We start from the raw sequence: 26844 nt of genomic DNA, 5'->3' as shown, positions 1-26844 counted from the left end.
TGCCTGTCATCCTAGCTACTTAGAAGACTGAGATCTGAGGATCATGGTTCAAAGTCAGCCTGGGCAGGAAAGGCTGTGAGACTATTGTCTCCAATTAACCACCAGAAAACCAGAAGTGGCACTGTGGCTCAAATTGGTAGAGTGCTAGTCTTGAGTAAAAAGAACTCGAGGATAGTGCCCAGGCCCTGAGTTCAAGCCCCAGAACCAAAAAAAAAAAAAAAAAGCAAGCAAAAGGGCCGAGGGGGTGGCTTAAGTAGCATAGCACTCGTGGGAAGCCCTGGGTTCAAGTCCTAATACTACAGAAAAAAGTATATATTTTTGAAGGAATAGGTTCTCAAGTGCCATGTCTCTGATAGTGTAGAAAAACTTTATGTTTCTGTACCAGTGGCTTACCCTGTAATCCTAACTACCCAGGAGGCTGAGACCTGGAGGATCATGATTCAAGGCCAGTTTCCAGGCTGAAAAATCTACAATACCCAATTCATTAGTAAAATTCTGTGCTGGAGGAGTGTCTCAAGTGGTAGAGAGTCAGCCTAGTAAGCAGGCTGAGAGACCCTGATTTTAAATCCTGGTACTGGCAAAATAATAATAATGATAATAATAACCATAAAAAAGTTACCGCTTTTGATCTATTTTTCCCAAAGGAGTGGGGATGGAGGCTAGAACATAATAGAACATAAGCTTGACATCAGAGAGATCAGAGTTCAAATCCTAGTTCAGTCCCTTTGTCGCTGGGTGACTCCAGGGAAAATTTTCAACCTCTCTGGGCCTCAGTTTCCCCATCTGTTGAGGTAGAGGATGAATGCATTCATTGCACAATGCTGTGGGGAGAATTTTAAAATGTGACATCAAGGGTTTAACACAGTGTTTAGGCCCCAACAGTGAATAAATAAACAAGCTATTATAAGATGGGAGCCATTATTAAGGAAACAAACCAAAAAGTTCATTGCTATGCTCCCTAGATATAGAACTTGAGCCCCTTTCATTTTTCTTCTCCTTTTTCACACGCACGTGCCTTGGCAACCACATACTCCTTGGTGATCTGTAAGGATTTACAGGGACAGGGGACAGGAAGCAGGCACCGGGAGTGAGCAGCAGTGATTGGCCTAGACACACAAGGGCCCGGATGGATGTCAGTTACCTGCAGCTTCCGGTGCACAGCACCTACATGGCAGGCCTCCCCCAGGGCGGCCTGCAGGGCGTGGGCGACCACGTGGCGCATGCAGGCCTCAGGGCTCTGCTGCTCCTGCGCCGCCTGGATCTCCAGCAGCAGCGCGCTGCACACTGAGGCAGACACCAGCTCCGGGTCCACGAAGAGGAGCACCCTGGGGGCAGGGGTAGAGGGCCACTGGTGGGCACCACAAAGCTTGGTGGGTGTCCCCCCCCCCCCCCCCCAACTAGGGACTTGGGTCTTTGGTGTAGCATTCAACTCCTCTTAAAAATAAGAGTTTCAGGCCGGGTGCTGGTAATCCTAACTACTCAGGAGGCAGAAATGTGAGGATCAGGGTTCAAAGCCAGCCCAGGGAGAAAAGCCCATGAGACTCTAATCTCCAATTAACCACCAGAAAATCAGAACTGCGGTGGCTCATAGTGGTGAGCAGAAAAGCTTAGAGACAACACCCAGGCCCTGCATTCAAGCCCTACGACCTCACCCCCATGCCAGTACATAAAAAAAGATCTTCAAAAGTCTTGGAGTGAGGCTGACAATAAGGAACTTTCCATCTTTCTAAGGGTGGAGGGTGGTGTTCTCAGCCATGCAAGTCCACTATTTCCACCAGGGGCAGGGATCGAGTCCCATGTCTGTGGGAATTCTAGTTAAAAAAAAATCCTCTTTCTGGGTGCCAGTGGCTCATGCCTGTAATCCTAGCTACTCAAGAGGCTGAGATCTGAGCATCACAGTTCAAAGCCAGCCGGGACAGGAAAAAGTTCTTGAGACTCTTATCTTCAAATAACCACCAGAAAACCAGAAGTGGTACTGTGGCTCAAGTGGTAGAGCGCTAGCCTTGAGCTGAAGAGCTGAAGGACAGTGCCCAGGCCCAGAGTTCAAGCCCCAGGACTGGGGTGGGGGGGGGGGGAAACCCTCTCTACTAAAGCATCCTGGTCCAATGGCTTTTACTCTGGGGAAGGCATGGGCTGGGCTAAATGCTTTCTTCAAACATACTGCACTGCACTGCCCTTCTGGGATGTGTATGACATGAGCATGAGTTGCCTCTTGTATCTTCCCATCACAAATCCTCCCAGCGCCTTCAAGAGGCTGAAGGTGGCAGCCACCCTGGGCCCTCTCACCTTTCCTGGTAGGGGTACAGTTCGCTCCTCAGGTTCTGTTCAGCAATGACCATCCTTTGGTATAGCGTCCCTGCAAACCAGACCCTCTGTCAGCCAGCCAGCTTTCCTCCTTACAAGGTGCTGCTGTGGAGACTTTGGAGCTCCCTGGCATCCTGGAGAAAAGAAGCAGTCTTGGAAGTGCTGCTTGTCTGGTAGCCTAGGCCTTCGGGCTCTCACCTGGGACGGCAGTCTCTGTTTTCAGCTGTATGGCACAGTCCAAGGCGACTGTGCAGTAGGGGGCAGGCAGGGTCAGCAACCTGGTGCACAAGGTGTAGCTTCTCTGGTACAGCTCCTCAGGGACTCCCGTGGCCTGGGGGAAAGGCAGAAGTTGGGGTACACAGAGAGCCATTCATTCATAAATGGCGTTGGGTGGGATGAGGTAGGTGGGAGGGGGGAGAGAGGAGGGGATCCTCTCTGCCTCTTCACACCTTCTAGCCTCTTCTGCCAGTAGGTTTGAGACCTCCCTTTGATAGAAATATATCCCATGCCTGCCATTGGGATGAACTCCCCTCCTAATCCTTCTGCCCTATGCAGGGAGGTACACGTTGGGGGTTCACCAGGCTCAAAAGCTTGGAACTCCTTCTGGGGTCTCCTTTGCTCCCCTGCATCCCACAGGCATTGATACCCACAGTGCCCCCAAGGTTCTCTTGCCTCTCCAGCCTCAGGGCCCCGATTGCCTGATGCCCTTCCCCAGGGCATGCAAACCTATAGGGACCAACCGGGTAGCACATATATGAACAGCACAAGGATTTCCAGGAGCCACTGAGTGCCTCCCTGCCCTCCAGCTTCATCTCTGGGGAGGGGGAAAGTGCATGGGGTGCTGCAGGCTGCCAGGAGTTGGCCTAGGCTCACTCAGGCAGTCACTAAGGGAAGAGGAGAGTGTGGAGCTCAGGTACTCATGGGCCGTGGGCTGCCTCCCTCCCCGTTGGGGCCCCTCCGGCTCACCTTGGTGAGCACGTACATTAGCGTGTGCAGCAAGGGGATGAGGACGTGCTGGTGGTCCTCACCTTCTGCCTGCAAAACAGGAGAGCCCAGCTGGGCACATGGCAGTGGCTCACGCCTGTAATCCCACCTAGAGGAAAGTCCATGAGACTCTTATCTCCAATTAACCACCAAAAAGCCAGAAGTGGAGCTGTGGCTCAAGTGGTAGAGCACCAGTCTTGAGCAAAAAAATCCTCAGGGACAACACCCAGGCCCTGAGTTCAAGCCCCCCGTACACACACACACACACACACACACACTCTCTCTCTCTCTCTCTCTCTCTTACACACGCACACACACACACACACACACACACACACACACACACACACACAAACATGTCTGATAAAAACGAAGCTGATCATCCACATTTGGGGGCTCTGCGTGGCTGTAGCTCAGGCCCATCCCAGTGGTCCCCCTCTCTTCCTCTCACTCCCTCAAGCCTGCACACACCCACCTTCTCCAGCTCTCGGAGCAGAATGCGCACCAACACTGGGCTTTTAGCAGGATCGCGATCCACCTTCTTGTGCAGGGACCATCTCCACATGCCTGGGCCAGGGGACAGGGGAGCCCAGCACGATGGGGTGACGGGGCTGGGGGCTCTTAGAGGAGATGACCCTGAACCCCACAACCCAGGCCATGACTTTGACCCTGCGGCTCATTAGGCCCACAGGGAGGCATCCCATCAGCAGCCAGTGGCATAATTCCCAAGGCAGAAGGGAGGGGGGGGGGTGAATTGGGGACAGGTGTGTGTGTGTGTGTGTGTGTGTGTGTGTGTGTGTGTGTGTGTGTCTGTGTTTCAGAGCAGCAGCTGTCTGCAGGTGTGTACCCCAGGTGTGTATGGGGGGGGGGTCTGTGGATTGCTGAAGGGGAGGAGGTAGGGAGGGGCTGGGTGTGCTGGGGAAGGTGGTGAGAAGAAGCTCCCCCCCACCCCCTGCCCATAGATACTGGTAACAGTGAACCAGGAGCAGGGAAGCTTGTGGATGCTCAGGGCTCCAGGTATTTCCAGCAGGAGAAGGTGGATAGACTGGAGGCCCCTCCTGGTGAGTTCCAAGCTGGGAGGACCTCTCCTGAGCTGCCCCACGGGGGTAGCTCTGCCTGCAGGCCAGCTCTCACCCTGGTTGCTCTGTAGCGTGGTGGCCGGGGCACTGAGCTCACGCAGCACAGCCTGCACGCTCCTCTGCAGGTCCAGCTCCACATCTGGTGGGCAAGACATTGAGGAAGAGAGCTTTGAGAAAGTCCCCTCGCCCTGGGCCACTGCTAGAGCTGCCAGCTTCTCCTGCCCCTCCCCCCCCCCCGCCCCCTGGGGCTAGAAGACACCTTTTCTTTTGCTGTCCCAGTGCTCTTTGCAAAACCAGCATTTTTCAACGGGTGCCCATGTGAAATTCCTCCCTGACCCAAGAGATTTTGCTTTATTTACCCTTGGTTATCTATTTAAAATATTATATGGAAAAATCTAGAAATAATTGGTCCTTGGGCACTGTCCCTAGCTCTTTTGCTCAAGGCTAGCACTCTACCACTTTGAGCCATAGCTCTACTTCCAGTTTTCTGGTGGTTGATTGGAGATAGTCTCACGGACTTTCCTGCCCAGGCTGGCTTTGAAGTGCAATCCTCAGGCTCCTGAGTAGCTAGGATTACAGGCCTGAGCCATCAGCACCTGGCTCTAAAATTCTTTGGCCTAACAAACTTGGTACTCCAGGACCCAGAAAAGGCTTTCAGGAGCATCATCAGTTCCAGTGTCACTTGCACATCTAATCCGTATCCACTTCTTGGAAGATTCAGACCGGGGCAGGAAGCATGGGGGACCTCCCTACATGAAAATCCCCCCTTGGCAGCCAGTTCCTGCCAATATTCTCTTTACAGAATAGCATGTGGTCTCTAGTGGCTAGACAACACACAACACACTTGTCAGGGTTTCCCTGTTTGATGTGGCTGCCAGGAATCTTGCTGGCCACTTGGGACCCAGTCTGAAAAATGAGCTCATCTCAAGAGCTTATTTTCTTCTTGGGTGCTTCAGCTTGGTTAATATCTCTCTCTCTCTCTCTCTCTCTCTTTCTCTCTCTCTCTCCTTCCCTCTTTTCCTCCCATGCCTGCTCTCCCTCCCTCCCTCCTTCCCTCCCTCCCTCCCTCCCTCCCTCCCTCCCTCCCTTCCTTCCTTCCTCCCTCCCTCCCTCCCTCCCTCCCTCCCTCCCTTCCTCCCTTCCTTCCTTCCTTCCTTCCTTCCTTCCTTCCTTCCTTCCTTCCTTCCTTCCTTCCTTCCTTCCTTCCTCCCTTCCTCCCTTCCTCCCTTCCTCCCTTCCTCCCTTCCTTCTTTCCTTGCTTTCTCTTCTTTTCTTCTCTATATCTCCTTTTCTTCTTCCCTCCCACCTTCTCCCCTTCCTCCTTCTCTTCCTCCCTCCTTCCTTCTCCTTTTCTTTCCCCCTGCCTCACTGATCCCCTTCTCGTGGGCTTCAGACTTAAAATGGTGACGATTTGTTTTCATCCTCATTAGAAGGGCAGCCAAGCCTTTATCTCTGAGCCCTAAGCTCCCTTGTTTTGCAAGAGGAATGATATGTTTATATTTCAGGGACAGTTTTGAGAGAAGTTGCCAGTAGGCTAGGGAGACAATCTTGAACAAACTTTGTTTCAAAAGTCTGGACAACAGGAACAGATCTTCAGGCTTCCTTCAGGCTAAATGTGGCTTGCAGACATGTTTTGTTGGGGTTTGTGAAGTCTCTCTTAAAAGATGAAATAGAAGCCAACAACCATGAGTCAGAAGATTTTGAATGAAAGTCTGAGTGCCTGGCAAGTCTAGAAAGCCGGAAATTTGACTGACACTGGGCACACGTTGTGTTCTGTGTTCTGATAAGGGCCAGCTGAGGGCTCCAGGGAGCAGATGCTCCTTCTGAGGCTGTTTCTCTACTTCGCATTTCCCACTGTCCCCCACCATCCTGCTCTCTCATTTGCATGTCCTGTCTGACCCCTGCAGACCTCCAGTTAGCTAACTGGGCCCATCAAGCTGGATTGTCCCCAAAGGGTAGGAATTAGAATAAGGACAGAAGTTTTTAAAGGTGCTTTTTGTTTGTTTTTTGTTGGTCATGGGGCTTAAACTCAGTGTCTGGGTGCTGTCCTGGGGCTCTTTTGCTCAAGGCTCAAGGCTCTAACACTTTGCACGCGGCTCCATTTTGGAGTTTCTGGTGGTTAATTGGAGATAAGAGTCTCAGGGACTTTCCTCCCTGGTCTGGCTTTGAACCACAATCCTCAGATCTGAGTAGTTCAGATTACAGGCATGAGCCACTGGAGCCCCAGGAAAGGGGGGATGTTTGACTCCTCAAGACCATGAGGAGTTAAGGGGTTCCAGGGAACAGGGAAGCCCAGGGTCGACTGGAAACATAGCTTCCACGTGGTAGTAAAGATGGGGTGAAGGGATCCTATGCCTTCAAATGCCACAGCAAAGGTCTTCTAGATGGCCTTTGTCAGGACACAAGAAGGTCCTCAGAGGAGCCTCCATCTCCTCAGGCAGTGAGAACCCGGCAAACTAGACCTCATAAGTCCCAGGATCCTCGGCAACCCCTCAGGAATAGGAAGCACTACCAGGCGACAACACCAGAATTCATACTAATCTTGGGAATTGGAAGATTTGAGTCTTGATGGGATTGGATGAAGCAACGAATGAGAAGGAAAGCCAGGCAGTGGTGGCTCACATCTGTAGTCTCAGCTACTTAGGAGGCTGACAGCTGAGGATCCCGATTCAAAGCCAGCATAGATAGGAAAGTCCATGAGATGCTTATGTCCAATTAACCAGCAAAAAGCTAGAGGAGATGGCTCAAGTGGTAAAGTGCTAGCTTTGAGCAAAAAAGTTCATTGAGTTCAAGCCCTAGTACTGGCAGGCACGTGCACACACATGCACACACACAAAGGGAAGAAAGAGATGGGATATTTCTGGTGTGCTGTTTCAAATATGTATATTGTCCACATATAATATACATGATGAATATTCTTGGTTCAGAGAAGTCAATAAACAAGTGATATCCGTGGTTATTTCCCTCTCTTTCATCCATGAATGTAGGCTATTAGCATTAGAGGATTTTTCTTACTTGTTTTTGCCCTCTACTGGTGTTTGAACTCAGGGCATAAGCACTGTTCATTAGGTTTTCTTTGCTCAAGGTTAGCTCTCTACCACCTGACAGTTACTTGGCGATAAGAGTCTCACAGACTTTCCTATCCAGGCTGGCTTCAAACCATGATCCTCCGATCTTAGCCTCCTAAGTAAGATTACAATCATTAGCCACCAGCAACCAGCCTACTGTTAAGTTTTAACAGTGACATTTAAAAGATAGTGCTATTATATGTTCATCCACTTGATTTCATTTCTTTTGCAAGTGGACAAAAAGACTACATTTCCCAGTCTCCCTTGGGAGAGGTGGAGGAACCATGTGACTAATTCTGGCCTATGGAATGTGGTAGATGAGATGTGTGTCATCTGCAGGTCTGGTCATAAACTTCTCTGCACTCTCTTTCATACTGTTCTCATTCCACAGTGACCTCAGAAGACACATGTTGAAGATGAGGCCATAGAGAGAAGATCCCTGGGGCCTGGCATGACTGGAGCCACGCAGTCCTGTGCTAGGAGGCAGAAGGAGTATTTATTGGGCTGCTCCTCTGATATTTTGGGTCCGCTGCTGTTACCTTCTCTGGTTGACTCTTGGATATACAAAGTATTTTCCCATGGGTAACTCATTTAATTGGGATTAGAGTCCTGCTGAGTTTAGCAGTACAAATACGATCCTGCCTGCTAGATTCCAAGTCTCATTGCATTCTGTGTCCCACACTACCTCTTCAACTGCCAAAGGTCAGACCTAGAGGCATCTTCGAACCTTTCTTCTCATTTTATAGGTGGAAAAATTAGTCTCAGAGGGGACAGAGCTGTCGGAAGCAGAGCTTGCTTCGTGAGATGCTTGTCCATCAAAGTTACATGTATTTACTGGGAAAGGACACAAGGAGACTATGTATATACAGTTATGTGCACCCTGGGGTTTGAAACACCGAAACAAACACCCTTGCAAAAGGGAGAAGCTAGTAAGATCTTGACTATGGTAGAATCCCTCACAGTTCAGCACCTGCTCCTCAATTCCAGGCCATTCAAATCTGTTTTAAGACTTCCCACTCCCAGCCTGCCTTTTCCCAGTGACCCTCCTTTTCCTGTGACCTTACACAGAGAAAAATCCTTCCTCAACTCCTTTCCATAAGGAGAGCTCACCTTTCCCCAAACTTGAGTGCATATCATAGCTACCTATGATGTTAAAAAAAAAAAATCCCCTCCCTCCCATTAAATCAGATTTTACAGGGTGGGTGGGTGGGAACATACTGCAGAACTTTTTATAGTCCCTCAGGGGCTTCTGACTTGAGGTTCAAGTGATAATGACTGTTCTAGGTCTAGATCGAAGTTTTGTGTCCTTGCTGTGTTAGACAAGAAGGGAGTCAGGTGACAAGATGCTCAATGCTCACAGAGGACATTTATCTGAATTGAGGAAGATCACAGTCTCAGGACAGCAGCAAGACTCCTGGTTTGTCCTCAGGAAGTGGTGGGAGGAGATTTAGAAGAACAAAAACTGGAGAAAGTATATATATATATATATATATATATATATATATATATATATATATATATATATATATATATATATATATGTTTGGTGTTCAGAAATGTGACCTTGGAGCCAAATGGTAGATAGTAGTTTCCAAATTCTTTTGGGGGGTCCACCCTGATTTAAATGAAACCTGGGCATCTTTTTTTTCTCAAGAAAACTGATCTATATCTTCTTGAAGTTACCTTCTGCCCACTTGTAATATCTAATTCTGTGAATTAACTTGACCAGACCACAGGGTGCCTAGGTAGTTGGTCAAACATTATAGTCTGTGTAGGCACTATTGAATGTGATTAACATTTAAGTGGCTAGGCTGAGTAAAGCAGAGTGCCTTCCCTACACATGCTCACCTTACCATACCCCTGCTTCTCCCTTTTATTACAGTAAGAGATAATAATACCCATTGGAGGAGAGCAAATTAGTTAATATTTGTCAAGTGCTTTCACTGATCCTTGGAACAAAGTAAATATTCTTTTATTTGTTCATTTATATTTGGGTTGGTCATGGGGCTTGAACTTTAGGCCTGGGCACTGTCCCTGAGCCCTTCAGCTCAAGGCTAGCATTCTACCACTTGAGCCACAGTGCCACTTCTGGCCTTCTCTGTTTATGTGGTGCCAAGGATCCAACCCAGGGCCTCATGCATGTGAGACAAGCACTCAACCACTGAGCCACCTTCCCAGCCCCATAAATATTCATATTGATTCTTTATTTAACCACAATAATTTGGCACCAAGCCTTGGCTCTTCTTACTACTTTCCCATTGCCTATTGTTCAGAAGGTCCCCACTCATGGCCAGCTGAACTGGAGACTGGCAACTTGGATGAGTGCAGGGGTGACAGCCCCAAGGTCCACCTGATTCTTCAGGAGTTCAGCCAGGCTTGCTAGACCCTCCTCCCCACCACACTGACCTGAGCCCTCCATGGAAGCCTGTGGGATACGGGAGGAGGATGTGGTTGTCTCAGGCAGAAGAATGGAAAGTGGCGTGGTTGTTTTTCTGCACAGAGGTTCTGCAAAATAAGAGACAGATGGTGAGGATGTGTGGTGAGTACAGAAAATGTGCGCATGTGAGACATAGCGTGGCTCTCGGGGGATGGGTTTCTAGTGTATGGTAGGAAAGCCAATATTTAAATAAGAAACAAACTCATGGCCTCATGTTTGCTTGGCTAAGTGCACTACCACATGAGCCATGCCCTCAGCCTTGAGTTTTGCTGGCTCATGGGAGATAGAATCTTAAGAACTTTTCTGCCTGGGCTGGCTTCAAAACACAATCCTCTGGATCTCAGCCTCCTGAGTAGCTAAGTTACAGGTGGAATTCACCAGCTCCTAGAAGTAATGCTTAAATAATGCTGATGTATTTAAATGGTGAGAAGTCTAGATTTGTTTAGAAATACAGTCAGCTCTTCAGATATCTGAGTTTCACATCTGTTCAATTCAACCAACCAGATTGAAACCACTCAAAACCCCCTTGCATCCGTACTGCACACATAACTGACTTAGTTTCTTGTCCTTATTCCCTAAACAATGTTGTATCACAACTATTTACATAGCATTTACATTGCATTGGGTATGTTAAGGTTCTAGAAGCGATTTAAAGTAAATGTTAGGGTGTGCATGGGTTATATGAAAACATCACGGCAAATTATACAAGAGACTTGGCATCTGTAGGTTAGGATACCTAAACCAATCCAGGGCCAGCTACCCCTAAATTATACTTAATTTCTTAATTGGTGCTTCTGACATATGGAACATACCTCAACTTTTTAAAAATATCAGCTATTCTGCATGTGTGTGTGTATGTGTGCCAGTACAGGGGCTTGAACTCACGGCCTAGGCACTGCCCCTAAGCTTCTTTTGCTCAAGGTTAGCACTTTACCACTTGAGCTACAGCACCACTTGCAGCTTTTTCTGTGTATGTGGTACCGAAGAATTGAACTCAAGGCTTAATGCATACTAGGCAAGCACTCTACCCTAAGCCAGCTGGCTTCCTGTCCTTTGAGGCTGACCACATCAGGGGATGGGAGGGGAAGGGACAGGGAATCAACTTGTACCGGGGACAGGAAATGGAAACTCCGCTCATTAGCAAAATGTATCAACAGCACATTTGTCTTCCCTACAGGAAGAAGATACATTTCTTAAATAAGTGAAGTTTGTCCCTCTTCACCAAACCAAGGCTCTGGGAGTTGCCTCTTAGACTCGTCATGGGAGCTGATTGGACTTGGCCACAAAACAGGGAGGCGTACAGGCGCTCTGTGGGCAGGGCAGCCTCTATCCTCTCAGTCAAGGCTTCTTCTGTTCCTTGACTTCATGGTGCTGTCTGGGTCCTGAGCGTAGGGAATGAATGGGCTCTACTTCAGTCTAGTACTCTATTGGCCTTTCTGCAATTTACCCAGAAAGGGAAGGTTTTGTAATTCATCCACCTATCCCTCCAAGGAAACTCTCCGACATTGGTCTGCCCAGACAGGGCCTCTTTCTAAGTTTAAGGAAATTGCCTTCTGTGTTGGCTATAGACCTGCCTTAGTCATCTTTGCTCTTCTACACAACAGCTAGTTTTCTGAAGGCCGGGAAGCCGGCTAACCACAAAGTCATTGTCTTGAGCATATAGATAATAGCAAGTCTAAGAGGTCGATGTATGAAAAAAGTGTAGGACTTCCTTTTTTTGGATTACAGCATCTCCTCAGGGGGCTCAGAGGCCCTTCTGGCTCTCTTCCTAGTTCTTGGCAGTCTTGTGGGTGCCTGGGATTGCAGAGTACAACAGAGTATTCATGGAATGCTATCTATGGGGGCAGGGCACTGGGCAGCATTGACAGTTTAGAGATAAGTGAATGAGACATTGCTTTCAGGAACTACTGGTCTACCTATCAGTGACTTTTAAACACCACAGTGTGTCTCTAGTTGCTCAGGGCTCTTAGAACAGACTTCTCACATGCCTGAACTATCACTAAGATGTGAATCACACCTCACAGACATAATTTCCACAACATGCAAAATTATGGGTCATCTTGATGGGGCAAAGGGATGTTCCTATAGCTGGCAAAACATTATTTCTGGGTATGGCTGTTAGGATGTGTGTTAATCATCTTTCCATTACTGTAAGAAAGTATCTGAGATGGTTAACTTATGCTGAGAAAAGGTCTATCTTTTTTTTGTTTTTGTTTTTTTTTTTGTTTTTTGGTTGTTGGGCTTGAACTTGGAGCCTGGCTCTGTCCCTGAGATCTTTTTGCTTAAGACTTTGAGTCACAATACCACTTCTGGTTTTCTGGTGGTTAATTGGAGAGAAGAGTCTCATGGACTTTGCTGCCCTGGGGCTGACTTTGAACTGCAATCCTCAGAGCTCAACTTCCTGAGTAGTTAGGATTACAGGCATGAGCCACCAGAGCCTGGCTGGTCTATTTTACCGTACAGTTTTGGAGATTTCCATCACAATTAACTTGATCTATTGCTGTGAGCCTCTGACCTGGCAGCACCTTGCGGTTCAAGCTGATGACAGAGCAAATCTGCTTCCTTCACAAGCCAGGGAACAAAAGGGAAAGAGGAAGGGCCTGAAGTGCCACAATCTTCCTTGAGATCACACCCTCAATGCCCCAAAGACCTCCCACTAAGCCCACCCCTTTTTATTTTATTTTACTTTTTAAATTGTGATTCAGTGATTACATACATTTCACAAACGTCACAGTCTTGTAAGATAGTGATACTTAAAGTCACAAACACATTCTAACCTTCATGGTAAGCCCATCTCTTAAAGGTCCCTCTCCTCCCAGAAGCTTTACCTGGGTGCCAAGACTTTAATAATGGGTCTTTGGGGAAACATTCAACTCTCCAACTATGGTAGTGTTTGTGGAAGAGTTGAGCATTTGAAGCACATACCTATTGGGTGTGTGTGTGGGGTGGGGAGGGAGCAGCACCCCATCTTTTGATATCCCAGAGCCACGAGGTGAAAACAGGGTAAATATGGTCTCTGCCTGAGCTGAGATTCCCATCTTCTGCCTGCAGACATCAGGGCTCCAGGCTCAGACTCAGACACAAACTCATCCCCTCACTGCCCGGGTTCCTAGATGAGAACTACAACATGGAGCTAGATGTCATTGGCTCATTCACATAATTTTAACTAATCAGGGAGCTGAGATCTGGAAGATCTCGATTCCAAGTCAGCCTGAGCAGAAAAGTCTGTGAGATTTCTTCTCCAATTAACCAGCAAAATGCCAGACTAGAGGTGTGGCTCCGTTGGCAGAGCACCAGCCAGGAACAAGAAAGCCAAGAACTATAGCATGGGAACTTTATTGGACCTTCAGCCTATGGATGGTGGATTGTGAGACTTGTCTGCCTCCTCACTCTTGTGAGCCAATCCTACAATAAATTCCTTTTCATATAGGTGCATAGCCAGTAGATTTGTTTCTCTGGAGTACCCCTCCTACTCTGATGTTTAAACAAGTCTCTCTAACCACAGGCTCCCAAGAAAGACCCTGGAGACCATGTCTGTATCCAGGGCAAAAGGCTGAAAGGTGGGAGCAACTCCACAGTGAAAAGCAAGCATCTTTCTTACTTGGTCCATCTAGTTCTTGTAGAGAGAGAGAAAAAAAGCCTGCACTATTTAGAAGTCTCAATGTGTGGTCAACATTTTTTTAAAAAAATCAGATTTTGCATAGAAAAAAAAATCACAATTCGACTTGGGTGTGGCTTCTACCTGAAATCCTAGTTATTCAGAAGGCTGTAATCTGAGGATTGAAGTTAGCCTGGTCAGACAAATCTGAAAGACTCTGACCTCCAATTAACCATCAAAAAGCTGGAAGTGGAGGTGTGGCTTGAAAGGTAGAGCTCCAGCATTAAGTGAGAGAACTCAGGGAAAGCATGAAACCCTGAGTTCAAACCCCAGTTCCGCCCCCCTCAAAAAAAGAAAAAAGAAAAAACAACTAGGGAGACAGACATAATGGTGAAAGTGACACTTCCATGGTGGCCACTTTGGCCACCTGTGGTGGCTTATCTAACTCAGGTCCCATCTTGGACAATTCAGGTTTCCATGTCTGCTTGTTGCTTTCATGCCACAAAATGATGGGCAAGGGGCTGACCAATTAGATAGCATATTACAGTCTCTGCCCTCCCCCAGTTTCCATGGTAACTACAAGGACGCAGCCTCACAGGACAGCAGGTCATCAACCCCTGCCATTTCAGGAAGAGTCTCAGCAGCTGACATAACATGGCTTCTATCAATGGGGACTGTAGCCTCTTGCTTCTACCACCATAAGCATCCATTAGCTATTTCATTCATTCACCCTGCGTATTAGATTCTACTGACCACAAGGAAAAATCTAGGCCTTCACTAAGGACTGCCTAAGTGTGTGGTTCCATCTATCCATCCATCCAACAAATATTTATAAGAGTTCCTTCTAGGGGTCAGAAAATGTTCCAGGTCTTGGGGATACAGTATCAAGTAAAAATAGGAAAAAATGCCTACTTGGATAAAGGTTGTTCTAAGGATGCAGACAATCAACTAAATAATTAAATTGTTGACTAGAGGATGATGAAGAGTTAAAAAACAATCAAATTGGGAAGTAGAATGAGAGGTTCCAGATTGCACTTTGAGTTTATTGTAGACTTTATTTTTTTTAACTTTAAAAGCTGGGTGCTGGTGGTTCACACCCGTATTACTAGTTATTAAGGCATCTGCGAGCTGAGGATCACAGTTTGAAGTCAGTCCAGGCAGGAAAGTCAGAGAGACCCTTATCTCCAAATCACCACCAGGAAACTGGAAGTAGGGCTGTGGCTCAAAGTGGTAAAGCACTAGCCTAGAACAAAAGAACTCAGGGAAGTGCCCACGCTCTGTGTTCTAGCCTCATGACCAATAAAAATAAAATAAAATAAAAATAAAAGAGACGAGGGATACTATGCTATATTTACAGGAAAAATGTCCCAACCAAAGAGCACAGCAGAGGCAAAGTCCCAATTAGGGAGGGTGGCTGGCTTGCCACTCTTCAGGAGACAGTACCCTGGGGGAGGAAAAGTGGTGTGTGTGTGGGGTGGGGGGTGTTAGGAGATGATTCTCCATAGGTTTGGTTTGTGTACAGCTTAGGGTGTCTTCAAAATCATCTTTCCAAGAATGGATAGCAGCCCCGTGCTCCTGGCTACTCAGGAGACAGAGATCTGAGTATCATGGTTCAAAGCCAGCCCCTGCAGAAATATCTGTGGGCTCTTTCTCGAGGTAATCAACAAAAAGCCAGAAGTGGAGGTGTGGCTCAAGTGGTACAGCACCAGCATAAGAGACAAAATAGAGAGCATGAGGCTCTGAGTTCAGGCGCCAGTATTGGCACGTGCGTGTGTGCATACATATAGACACAAACACACACACACACACACACACACACACATACACACACACAGATCCTTCACTTTTCTAGATGAAAGGATGGGATCAAAGTTAGAATGAAGCAAACAAATGAAGACAATACCCAGTGAACTGGGGTCCAGAGAGCATGTGTTTGTTCTCTCTTAAATCCAGAACATTGGTGCAAAAAGAAAAAAAATAAAATGATCTCAGGGCACATACACAGCCAGTGGGCAAAACAGTGGGGAAAAGCATATGAGAGCGTGCAGGCAGCTGTGGCTGGTGGATGCTCATGTGGGACAGTCTGGTTAGAGGAAGGGCTGAGGAAAGGGGTGAGGGGGATCAGATTTCAGCTCAGAGGAGTCCAGGCCCACCAGCCCCTGCCTTCAGCTCCTAGTCAGATTGCCTAGACAGAAGACCCCAGCCCTCCGCCTCCAGGAGTGCCCACACTGGAAAACAACCCTCACAGCAGACCCTGCTAGCCCAGCACTGGGCACACTGCAGTGACCTGCAGAGCCACCAGAGCTGTGTCAGCCCCACCCCCACCCTGGGGGGTTTTGTGGGCAGATTAGATTTTGCACTCAGCCCTATCCCCACTGGCTCCAGAGGCTCCAGAGGAGGGCTAGGGAAGGAAGGACTCTGCATCCCTGGTTTCCTGCCTGGCTGGGAAGGAAACACCTGGCTGGGAAGAAGTGAAGTGTGTGTGTGTGTGTGTGTGTGTGTGTGTGTGTGTGTGTGTGTGTGTACATGACCATTGTTCCCAAGGCCTGAGTGTAAGGAACATGGATGCTGAATGGAAAGTGCAAAGAGGGGTGGGTGCTCCGGAGCCATGCTGGCCAGGTGCCTTCTGGGAGCCAGTACGTGTGCGGAGAGTGCAGGCCCTAGTTTGTGTGTGTGTGTGTGAGGGGGGGCCTAGGTGTAGCACAGCACCACAGCCACACAGCCAGGGTCCGTTCTTCCCCTGTCACTAGGGTGATTTGGGCTGGTGGCTTTACTTGGCTACTGAGGAGGCTGACCTGACTTGATTCCATTGGAAAATGAAGCATTTTCCTCCTCTCTCTATGTATCCAGCAAAAAACAAAAAAAAAGTCAGCAGTGGAGGGAGTGTGGTTCAATTGGTTGAGTGCCAGCCTTGAGCAGCAAAATCAAAGGAAAGTTCTCTGGTCTTGAGTTTGAGCCCTAGGTCTTACACACACACACACACACACACTTAAATAAAATAATATGAACATACAGCTGGGAAGAATCTCCCTTATAAGACTGTCATGAAGACTAAGTCAGCTGATATTTGAAAACCACATGGAGAACAGGGCATCTGGCTCAAGTGGAAGAGCTTCTGCCTAGCGAGGGCAAGGCCCTGAGTGTAATTCTTTGCGCAGAAGAAGAGGAAGAGGAAAAAGAAAGAGAAAGAGAAGAAAAAGAAAGAAAAAAGAAAACTGAAAGAAGAGAAAGAAGAGGGAAAAGAAAGAAGGAAGGAAGGAAGGAAGGAAAGAAAGAAAAAAAGAAAGAGAAGCAGGAGGAGAAGTAAAGGGATAGGAGGACAATTACTTATAGCCTTGTGGCCTGCACAAGCATCTCTGTGCATTACAAGAACCTCTAGCTGGAAGCCTGGCCCATGCATGCACTCTTCTGCCCCTGTGGATTTGTGACCTCTGCCCCCTTCAGCTGGGAGGCCTCAGCCTCCCCTCTGCATACCAGGCCCACCCTCTTTCATAGTAGCATTTGGAAGCATATCTCAAAGTCTTTATCTGACTTTGCACCTGACCTCTCATTATCTCCCACTTTCTGCACAGCCTCATCTCCCTAAACCCCCTAACATCTTTTGCTTTCTGCAATCATGGCTATGTCCCAACAACCTGGGCAAAGGTCAACTCCTGGGGACAGAGGCCACATCTTTACCAGGCTCTGGGACTGGCCACCTTCCCAGTTGCCTCATCCGCATATGTGGAGAACATCAGCCAAGCTAGCAGGCCGTTATTACCTACCCAGGAAAGGGACGGACAGAGCATGCCCAAGAAGGGACACAGATGGTATCCCAGGCAATTCCCTTTGAGTGTGCTGCTCGCTTAGCCACTCTGCCATCTTTGACAAGTCGCTTCATTTGGAGCCTCAGTATCCTGACCTATAAAATGGACATTAAAACATTTCCCTCTGGCCTGGTACTGGTGGCTCATACCCGTAATCCTAGCTACTCAGGAGGCTGAGGTCTGCGAATCATGGTTCAAAGCCAGCTCGGGCATAAATGTCTATGAGACTCATATCTCCAGTTAACCGCCAGAAAGCCCGAAGTGGAGTTGTGGCTCAAGTGGTAGAGTCCCCGCTTTGAGCAAAAAAGCTAAGGGAGAGCACTTAGGCTCTGAGTTCAAGCCCCAGTAGTGGCACAAAGGAAAACAAAACAAAACAAAAATCATTTATTGCTAGAGAGAATCAAGTGGAATAACAAAGGTATTTCCTACACCATGGCGCACGTATCATTGGATCTAGTATCATTGGCAGTACGAGATCTCAGAAGGTGAAGTCCCTTCACTGGGTCCTAGGCTCTTTTTATTATTTGAAAATGACCTGAGCAAGCACAGACAGGGAGAGTATCTGCCATATTTGGGGAACCCTTCCCTGAAAGGCTGAACCCATGGAGCCCCAGACTTGGGTCTCCTCCTCTGCTGTCTTGGCTCAGCTCTGTGTCACCCAGGTCCTCCACAGAGACCTCAGCTTCAGCCAGTACCTACCTTGACTTGGCTTGGCTTCTCTACTCCCCAAGTCTTCCAATCATTGAGCTCCCCGAAGTTCTGCCCAGTGATCCCCAACAGCTCTGAAGGACCAGCTGTCTTGGAGGAGTCCTATCTGTCCAGATCTGCAGAGAAAGTCTTGTGTTTTACCGGCCAGCCCTGTCCCTCCTCTTCCTTCCCCTTCTTCTTCCTCCCTGTGGTCTTCATAGCTCCTCCCCAGCACGGCTGGCTGCAGGGTCACTTCTAAAGAAGCCACTGTGATCACTAAAGGCTCTTCATTGTGATCTATGCTATCAAACTCCTTGGGGCAACTACCTGGCCTTGCACTGGTGTTGATGGGGTTGACCCCCACTCCAGCTCTGCTCCACACCCATGCTTCTCAGTCTGAGCCTATCTTTATTTCTGAAAAATTATATACATTTGGGCTCCAGTGGCTCATCCCTGTAATCCTAGCAACTCAAGGGGCTGAGATCTGAGGCTCGGTGTTCAAAGCCAACCCAGACAGGAAAGTTCAATTAACCCACAAAAAGCCAGAAATCTAGCTGTGGCTCAAGTGATAAGAGTGCTAGCCTTTGGCATGAAAGCTCTGTGACAGTGGCCAGGTTCTGAGTTCAAGTCCCAAGGATGGCATTAATAAAACAACTAAAGTGAAATTGATTTTTAAAAAATCAATCTTCATTTAGTGATAATGTAGACTTTATAATAAAACTGTAAGATACTGACATTTGATAGTTTAAACAACACGTCATTTGTGCAAAAGTCATGTTTAGCATGAAAATTTAAGTTGGGAAATTCATAGTTCACATTTTGTTGACAGCTTGAAGAAATTATTATAATTTTACTTAAGATAGAAAACAATGGGGTTAGAGGCATGGCTCAGGTGAGAGGACCTCTGTCCATGAGCCTAAAGGGCCAGATACTGAGTTCAAGTCCTGATTTCAAACTCCCCTCTTCCCCCAACTTTCCCCCGCTCCAAATTCACAGTTAGGCTTGAGAATTAGTACTATAAATTTTATATAGTTAGTACTATAATTTTTTATTAATAAGATGTACTTGAAATAAAGGATTCTGATGACTAATAAATTGATACTTTATTGTATAGTCAAGGCCCATTGGTTTTTATAAAGCCTAATAATCAGGTATTTCACCATTAATTTAAATGACAGAGATCTAGTTGAAAACATCATTTGGATGATTAAAATAAAAAGCACTAGCAGCTTCGATTTCCATTTTTACCAACAGACACAAAATGTAGAGTATATTAGGCTTTGCCAGAAAACCATGCAGACAATCCAGGTACAAAGAACAAAGAAAAGGTTTATTGTCAGTAAAGGATCAACAGGACCCCTTCTCACAAGAGAGGAGTGAGAAGAAGTGCCAGTTATTGTCTGAGGTGACCTTTATAACCTAGGAGGTTTAGGAGGTGGAGACCCTGGTGTCGACATGTGGACCAGGGGCTTCATCATGGTGGACTAGGATTTATGGCTGCTGCCCACATAGTAGATAAGGGGCCTTGCAGCTGCCCAGACCTGAAGGCCACTCTAAGGGGATCTGTCTGTCTTATATAGTTGTAGCTGCCCCAGAGGAGTGCCATTTCCAGATAAAGGGGGTTGAAGGCTGATTATTTACTGCCCTTACTAAATGGGCCTCGTGTTGGCTAGGAAAGGAGCATGCCAAACCATGGGAAGGGGAAGGAGCACGCTAAGCTATGGGAAGGGAGCTTATGGGGCCAACACAAGTCTGTATTCTGTACTTAAAACTTGTAGAAAAGTCTCAAGTATGTTTCCCCAAGAGAAAAAATCAAATGTTAAAACTTGGTTTGAACAACAACAAAAAAAGCTGGGTGCCAGTGGCACCCACCTGTAATTCTAGCTACTCAGGAGGCTGAGATCTAAGGATCATGGTTCTAAGCCAGCCTGGGTAGGAAAGTCCATGACATTCATCTCCAACAGAAAAGCCAGAACTGGCACTGTGGCTCAAGTGGTAGAGTGCTAGCCTTGAGCAAAAGAAGTTCAGGGACAGTGTCTAGGCCCTGAGTTCAAGTCCCAGGAATGGCAAAAAAGGAAAAAGGATAAAAAGGAAGGAAGGACGAAAGGAAGGAAGGAAGGAAGGAGAGAAAGAGAGTGTATAAAACTTTTTAGAAAGATGCTGAGCCCAACACCAGGTCCTGGTCCCTAGGAATGAACCTTGACCTTCTACATCAATCTCACATGGTCTCTGAGGAGTCAGACCAGAAGATCCACAGCATGTGTCTGGGAGGGACAAGGGAGGGCCATTAGCCTCTCCCTCCCTCACCACCAAGCCGTGCTAGGTCCCAGAAATCTGCCACTGCTCCTCATCCTCACAGCCATCACCGGCTTCTTAGGCCACACAGCTTTTCTCTTGAAAGACTGGGAAAACCTGAGGTCTCCTCACCCTGCTTCCATTTCATCTGATGGTGTTACTACAACCTTCAGCGACTCCCTATCACTTTGAAGAGAATGGTCAAATACCTTAGTGTGATTCACAAGTCCTTTCTCTAGCTGGTCTCTTCTTAGTCTTCAACTTTGTGTGTTTGCCTCTCTTGCACTCCAGCCCTGTCAAGAAGTACTGCAGAGTTTTAACCCAGCCTGTGGGATTCTTTTCTCCTGACTATCTCTTCTCCCGTCATCCTTCTCCTCCCAGAGAAGTGCAAAAACAAATCAGAAGATGGAAGCTGAGGAATGAGAGGGTGACAAGGCAGAGATAAGCAACAGTGCAAATTAGTGATGGGAGAAGCAGACAGAACTCAAGAAACACATTTGCTTATTATTATTGTTATTGTTGTCATTGTTGTTGTTATTGTTATTATTCTTGGTGCCAGTGCTGAGGCTTGAATCCAGGGCCTAGGTGTTATCCCAGAGCTTTTCTTTCTTTCTTTCTTTTTTTTTTTTTTATTGTGAACATACTGTACAGAGGGGTTACAATTACATGGGCAAGATAATGAGTACATTTCTTATCAAGCATTGTAACCTCCTCCTTTGTTTACCCTTCACATCCCTTCCCAGCCTCCCCCTGCTCCCCCACCCAATCCCAGAGTTTTTCTTGCCCAAGGGAAGTTCTCTGCCACTTTAAGCCACAGATCCACTTTTAACATTTTACTGGCTAATTGGAGATAAGAGTCTAATGGACTTTGCTTCCCTGGCTAGCTTTGAACTGAAATCCTCAGGTTTCAGCCTCTTGAGTAGCTATGATTACAGGTGTGAGCTCCTGATGCCAAGCAGATTTGTTTGTTTATCAGAATTGTTTTCACATTTTCACAGCAATTACTTGTGAATGTGAGGTGAAGAGGCCGAGTCTAAGTAACTACTCCTAGCCATCCTAGTGCCTTGCTGGGTGAAGTGAGGCAGGCCATTCATTGAATTGCAGATGTCATGGTGTTTAGCTTAGGAGAGCTTTGCTACAGAAAATGCTGGCTGTTGGTTTCCCTTAAATGATTTAATTCACATGCCACTATGTAGTGTGGAAAAGTTTAAGTTGACCCTTGAGCTACTTTCCTAGATGGACAAGGTGTGTTGGTACCTAAGCTACTTGCTTAGCTGGTTCTGAAAGTTCTGTTTGCACCTGAGTATGTCCATATAAGGTCTGCTTTTGTTGGGCTTTGTCTCCACCCCTGTGGGTTTTGTCTTTAAAAGCTTGGTTCAGGACAGGTGTGGGTGGCTCACACCTGTAATCCTAGCTACTTAGGAGGCTGAGATCTGAGGATCGTGGTTCAAAGCCAGCCTGGGCAAGAAGGTCTGTGAGACTCTTATCTCCAATAAACCACTAGAAAACCGGAAGTGGCGCTGTGGCTCAAGCGGTAGAGCGCTCGCCTTGAGCTGAAGAGCTGAGGGACAGCACCCAGGCCCAGAGTTCAAGCCCCAGGACGGGGGGGGGGGAGGGGGGGAAGCTTGGTTTAAGCTCTGTTCTGGGCTGCAGGTCTTTGAGATGGGAGTCTCCCTGCAGATGCTGGCTCTCCAGTAAAGATTCCCAATTTGACCTCTCAAAGTGTCGCTTCTCTGTTTTCTCATGACTGAGATGCCTTACAACAGATGGAGGCTCTGGAATGGCTCAGGGTTGCCAGAGGAGGTACCTTACAACAAAGGTGTAGAACACAGTTGTAGATGTTCAAATAAAAATCCCACTCTGTATTCTGTTAGGTCTTATGGGTAAATGACTCTGGAGGGAGAAAGATAGCTAACAGCATGAATGCCTGGTTCCAAGTAGGTCAGAAACCCTGGTTTCTAATTTATTCTTGGGCTTCTCAACTATGGGATCCAATACATTTCCCATATTTTTTTGAATTAAGCCACTTTCTGTTGGATTTCTCTCATTTGCATCCAAAGGTGCTTTGGGGTAGTAAAGTCACTAATCTTTTTCTGCAGGGCCTTTGATTGGGTTTTAAAATAGGCCCCCCTCATTTTATAGAGGAATATATATGGGCAGGGGGAGGATTGCCAAGAAATGTAATTTATTCCATGGCTCTGGCTCCCTTCCATAGGTCTTTCTCTTTTGTTCCCGTCATATGACTAAGGTCACATTCCATCTTGCATCTTTGCATTGGTATTCTCAGGTCACAGCCTGCCTTGTCCCTCACTCTCCCTATAGTGAATTCTGGGAAAGCGCTGGTCAGGTGGTTCATATTCACTGTTGTACCCTTCACAGAACAAGAGATTGTTGAGTAGGCTCAGCTATTCAATCAGGCAAATGGATGAACGAATGGATGAATGAATGAGCACGTGAATAAATTAGTGGAGGAATGAGAGTACGGAGGGATGCGTTAATGAATGAATGAATGAATGAATGCCCAGGGTGAGTGACTGGGAAAGTGAGTGAATTGAGGAGTGAACGGGAGATTAGTGAACTGGAGATGAGTGAATGGGATGAGTGTAGAAATAAATGAATGGGGGAATGATTAAGTAGAAGAATGAGCAAATGAGGAGGTGTGAGTGGATAGAGGGATCTGAATGTAATGAATAAGCCCAGGACATGAAGAAAGACCCAGATCTCAGCCCTGTAGTCTCAGCAGGAGTTGAACAGCTCCCAGTGCCCTGCCCGCCCCTCCCCCCCCCTTCAACTGTTCTCTGATTATCAGCATTGATCTAACTGAAATAGAAAATCACAAGTCAGTGCTGGCTTCTCTTGTTCTTATGGTCCCTGGTTTCCTTGCAGTAGCTTGGGGTGTGGTCTGTGTGGTTCTCTTTCCTCAAGTGACCCAAATACTGTAGCTCCTGGTTCCTCCTTTCTTGATTTTTTTCCCCCCATGGAATTGAAAGTGAATTTAGAGTATTTCAGTTCCTCTATCTTCTAGTTTTAACATCCAATAATCCCCCCAAACCAAGAAGGACCCCTGGTTGGTCAGATCTGTTCTTAGAAAATGGTGAGAATATAGGGTTGGGCATGGAGGCATGTGCCTGCATCACCAGCTCCTTGGAAGGCATAGGTAGAAAGATCATAGCTGTAGGCTAGCAGTGGTCAACATTAGCAAGATCCAATCTGAGAAAAAAAACCAAACTAAAAAGAAGAAGGACTAGGTACATAAGTGGTAGAGCACAGATGCCAGGCCGTGAGTTCAGTCTCCAGTACGGAGTCTATAAAATGGTGATAACAGCTCAGGAAACAGCTTTAATAACATATTTTACTTCCTTGAAACAATACAGTTATAGATATGGCTAAAGAAGAGTTGAAGGCTCACGTCCCTTGTGGAGGTGGACTGGAAGCAGGGATGTCCAGTGCACCTGCTATATAGAAAGACCTTCAGGCTGTGCCACTGTGAATCTCAACTCTATCAACCTCACTCTAGGAAGACCAAGACAGTGACACACTGATAAGCACCTCTGCTTCTTGGGTACCCCCTCCAACCTCCATCCACTTTACCCAGTGAAACTGAGCAGGTAGGACAATGTCTAAGCAAATGGTTCCTAAAGCACATTCCCTGGACCAGCAGCATTAGCATCACCTGAGAATCTGCTGGCGACTAGTACTGTCTGCTGTGGCTGTGGAAAGGGAAGAGCAGTATGTAAGGTGGTGATTTTCCTTCCAGTTCTGTGGGATACATGTGCAGAATTGGGATTCGCTGGGGGTAATAATGAACAGAAGCAGGCCTCTGCTTAGTATCCAACTATTCATCCTGTTAGCCACTTGAATTTTTGGTGTCAAGGAGAGAGTTTGGGTTTAAACCCTACCAATGTTCTTTTTAAAGTTTTAAAGTTTAAAAAATTAATTAAGGATTGGGAATGTGTCTTAGAGGTAGAGTGCTTGCTTTGCATGCATAAGACCTGGGTTCGATTCCTCAGTGCCACATACACAGAAAAAGCTGGAAGTGGCACTGTGGCTCAAGTGGTAGAGTGTTAGCCTCAAGCAAAAGAAATTTGGGGATATGGGCTGGGAAGGTGGCTCAGTGGTAGAGTGCTTGCCTTGCATGCCTGAGGCCCTGGGTTCGATTCCTCAGCACCACATAAGCAAAAAGAAAAAAGCTGGAAGTGGCGCTGTGGCTCAAGTGGTAGAGCGCTAGCCTTGAGCTGAAGAGCTGAAGGACAGCACCCAGGCCCAGAGTTCAGGCCCCACGACCGGACCGCCCCCCCCCCAAAAAAAAAAGAAATTTGGGGATAGTACCAAGGCCCTGAGTACAAGCTCCTGGATTGGCAAAAAATTAATTAATTAATTAATTAATATTCAGAGTAATACTAATTCCAAACATTGGAAGAGTATCTAGAGTGCAAGAAGAGTCTCCTCTCTCCTCCTTCCTGCTTTTTCCTATTCAATAACAGCCACTGGTAACAGTTGGAGATGATTATATACCAACTTCGATGGAAGAGAATTGTTCCTTGACTTGCTTATGTCCTAGGAGACCATGAAAAAAAATCAGTACTCAAAGAGCCACCACATTCTTCACTTTAAATGCATGTATGTATTTATTTTTGACAAGTAGCACATTTATGAAGTTCAAAACAGGGAAGGATAGATAACATCAAAGTACTTCTCTTGGAAAGCAGCCCTGGGAGATGGGATGAGGAGCTAGAGGACCAAGGATTGGGGTGGAAGGTGGGGCCTGCCCACTTCTTCCTCATTCTTTGGGCAGTCTGGAGAGGGAGACCACATGGACCTTGCTTCCGCTCCCCAGCCCTGGTCTTTAGCAGAAGCTGAGCTGGGCAGTGGGCCACAGAGCTTCTCAGTACAAGCTGAAGGTGTCCAGGCTTCCTGATCTGCATAAAGTACACACTCACTGTTGCTTCCTGATGAAGAAATTCCTACCAGGAAGATGAACAGGCCTGCAAAGCAACCTGTAACCTTGGCAAACATTCTGGCCTCTGTACACGTATATGCTTGCACACACAGGTGTTCATACACACACAGGAGACATATCTCCAAAAGCTAAAAAGTCACCAGACTGGGCTCATCTTCTGGAATGCCTCTAGCTGTGTGACCCTCTACTCTGTGCCTCAGTTTCCCCTTCTGTGAAATAGGAGAGCGTGTTTCCAGAGGCTCCTCAGCTTCCAAGGCTCTCAAAGGATCCTGGTTCTGATCTTAGAGCCTCATGGCTCCAGTTTTGCCCTGAGAGGCCTCAGGACCATGGCTGTGAAAGGCCCTTCTCCTTGGAGCTGGGGGCTGCTCTCTTCCCTTTTTTTCTCCTGTCCTCCAGGGATCACATCAGACCAGTTCTCAGGCCAGAAGCTACACTCAGGTTTCCTGCTCAACAGCCATCCCTAGAGCCCCACCAGCCTTCTCCTAGGGGCCTCCCTCCTCCTCCAGCCCTGCCCCCACCCCTTCCTCCCTTCCCTGATGGAAACTCCAGAGCTCCTTTTGAATTACATTCCAATGAAACCATCCTTCTAAGACACTGGTGTGAACTTTGTCTTCCTGGGTACCAGTGGTTGAGGGAAGGGTGCATGCTTAATGATTAAGAACAGGGCTCTGAGCTGGGTGCCAGTGGCTTACTCCTGTCATTCTAGCTACTCTGGAGGCTGAGATCTGAGGATCAAGATTTGAAGGCCTTGAGATTCTTACCTCCAATTAATCACTAAACAAAAACTGGACTTGGAGCTATGACTTAAGCGGTAGAGCAAGCCTCAGCCCCAGCATACACACACACACACACACACACACACACACACACACACACACACACACACACACACGGAACAAGGACTCCAGAGTTGACTGAGTTGGAATCCTGTTTTTGTTTTTAAAAAGCTTGTTTTTGTGACCTTGAACAAGTTACTCCCCTTCCCAGTCTCTGTTTCTCCATCTCCAAAAGGGGTATAACAGTACCCATTGGGATTACAGTGCCCACGAGATTCCTGGGAAGCCCCAGTGAGCTATGTGACTGTTTGCTGGACTGGTCACGTTACTGGACTGGCCGGGTCACTGTCACTAACACAGTCTTGATTTCCAAAATCCCTCAGAAGGACACCCAGGTGGCTGTCACAGCCACCGACAGTTTACCCAGGATCACACACTCAGGGTCCTAGGGACATACACTTTTGTGTGCATCTGCATGTGGAACAGAGAGAAATAAATAGTTGCACTTGGGGACAATCTGCTCCCCTGCTTGCTCCGCCCCTGAGGGAGGTGGAGGACACACATGTGCTGGGTACGGGTGCAGGTGCTGGGCATGTGGTAGGGTTGGAGGAAGAGAGAGATTCTGAAAGGTGGGAGGAGGAGAAGGTAGCTTGTCCCCAGGGCAGCTGAGAGCCCTCCCCTTCTCTTTCCGGTGTTGGAGTGGGAGGTGCATGTGCCAATGAGGGAGGGGAATCTGGGGAATCTGAGGGGGAAATCTCCATTGTCCCCTGTCTCCTGGAGATGCCAGGCCTGGAAACATCTCTGCTGCCTCTGCTTTGAGCCATTCTGAGAGGGTGTGGGCTTCCCTGCC

The 26844-nt window shown here is 47.4% G+C and overlaps 1 protein-coding gene across 1 annotated transcript in view; it reads right to left on the bottom strand.

Moving 5' to 3' along the window:
- The window catches only part of Pik3r6 (phosphoinositide-3-kinase regulatory subunit 6), a 37422-nt gene extending 19358 nt beyond the window's left edge, over positions 1 to 18064 (bottom strand). The window contains exons 1-8 of the mRNA XM_042693131.1: positions 17976 to 18064; positions 9842 to 9940; positions 4423 to 4506; positions 3764 to 3855; positions 3271 to 3339; positions 2503 to 2635; positions 2287 to 2356; positions 1142 to 1325 (exon numbers count right to left, since the gene is read on the bottom strand). Of these exons, the coding sequence (XP_042549065.1) occupies positions 1142 to 1325; positions 2287 to 2356; positions 2503 to 2635; positions 3271 to 3339; positions 3764 to 3855; positions 4423 to 4506; positions 9842 to 9854 (645 nt within the window). The 5' untranslated portion in view covers positions 9855 to 9940; positions 17976 to 18064. The remainder of the gene's footprint in view (positions 1 to 1141; positions 1326 to 2286; positions 2357 to 2502; positions 2636 to 3270; positions 3340 to 3763; positions 3856 to 4422; positions 4507 to 9841; positions 9941 to 17975) is intronic.
- Positions 18065 to 26844: the final 8780 nt, after the last annotated feature.

The sequence above is a fragment of the Dipodomys spectabilis genome, unplaced genomic scaffold (genome assembly GCF_019054845.1).
Source record: "Dipodomys spectabilis isolate Male_0828 unplaced genomic scaffold, ASM1905484v1 ptg000004l, whole genome shotgun sequence".
NCBI lineage: Eukaryota > Metazoa > Chordata > Mammalia > Rodentia > Heteromyidae > Dipodomys > Dipodomys spectabilis.
This window is presented reverse-complemented; position numbering and strand designations above follow the sequence as displayed.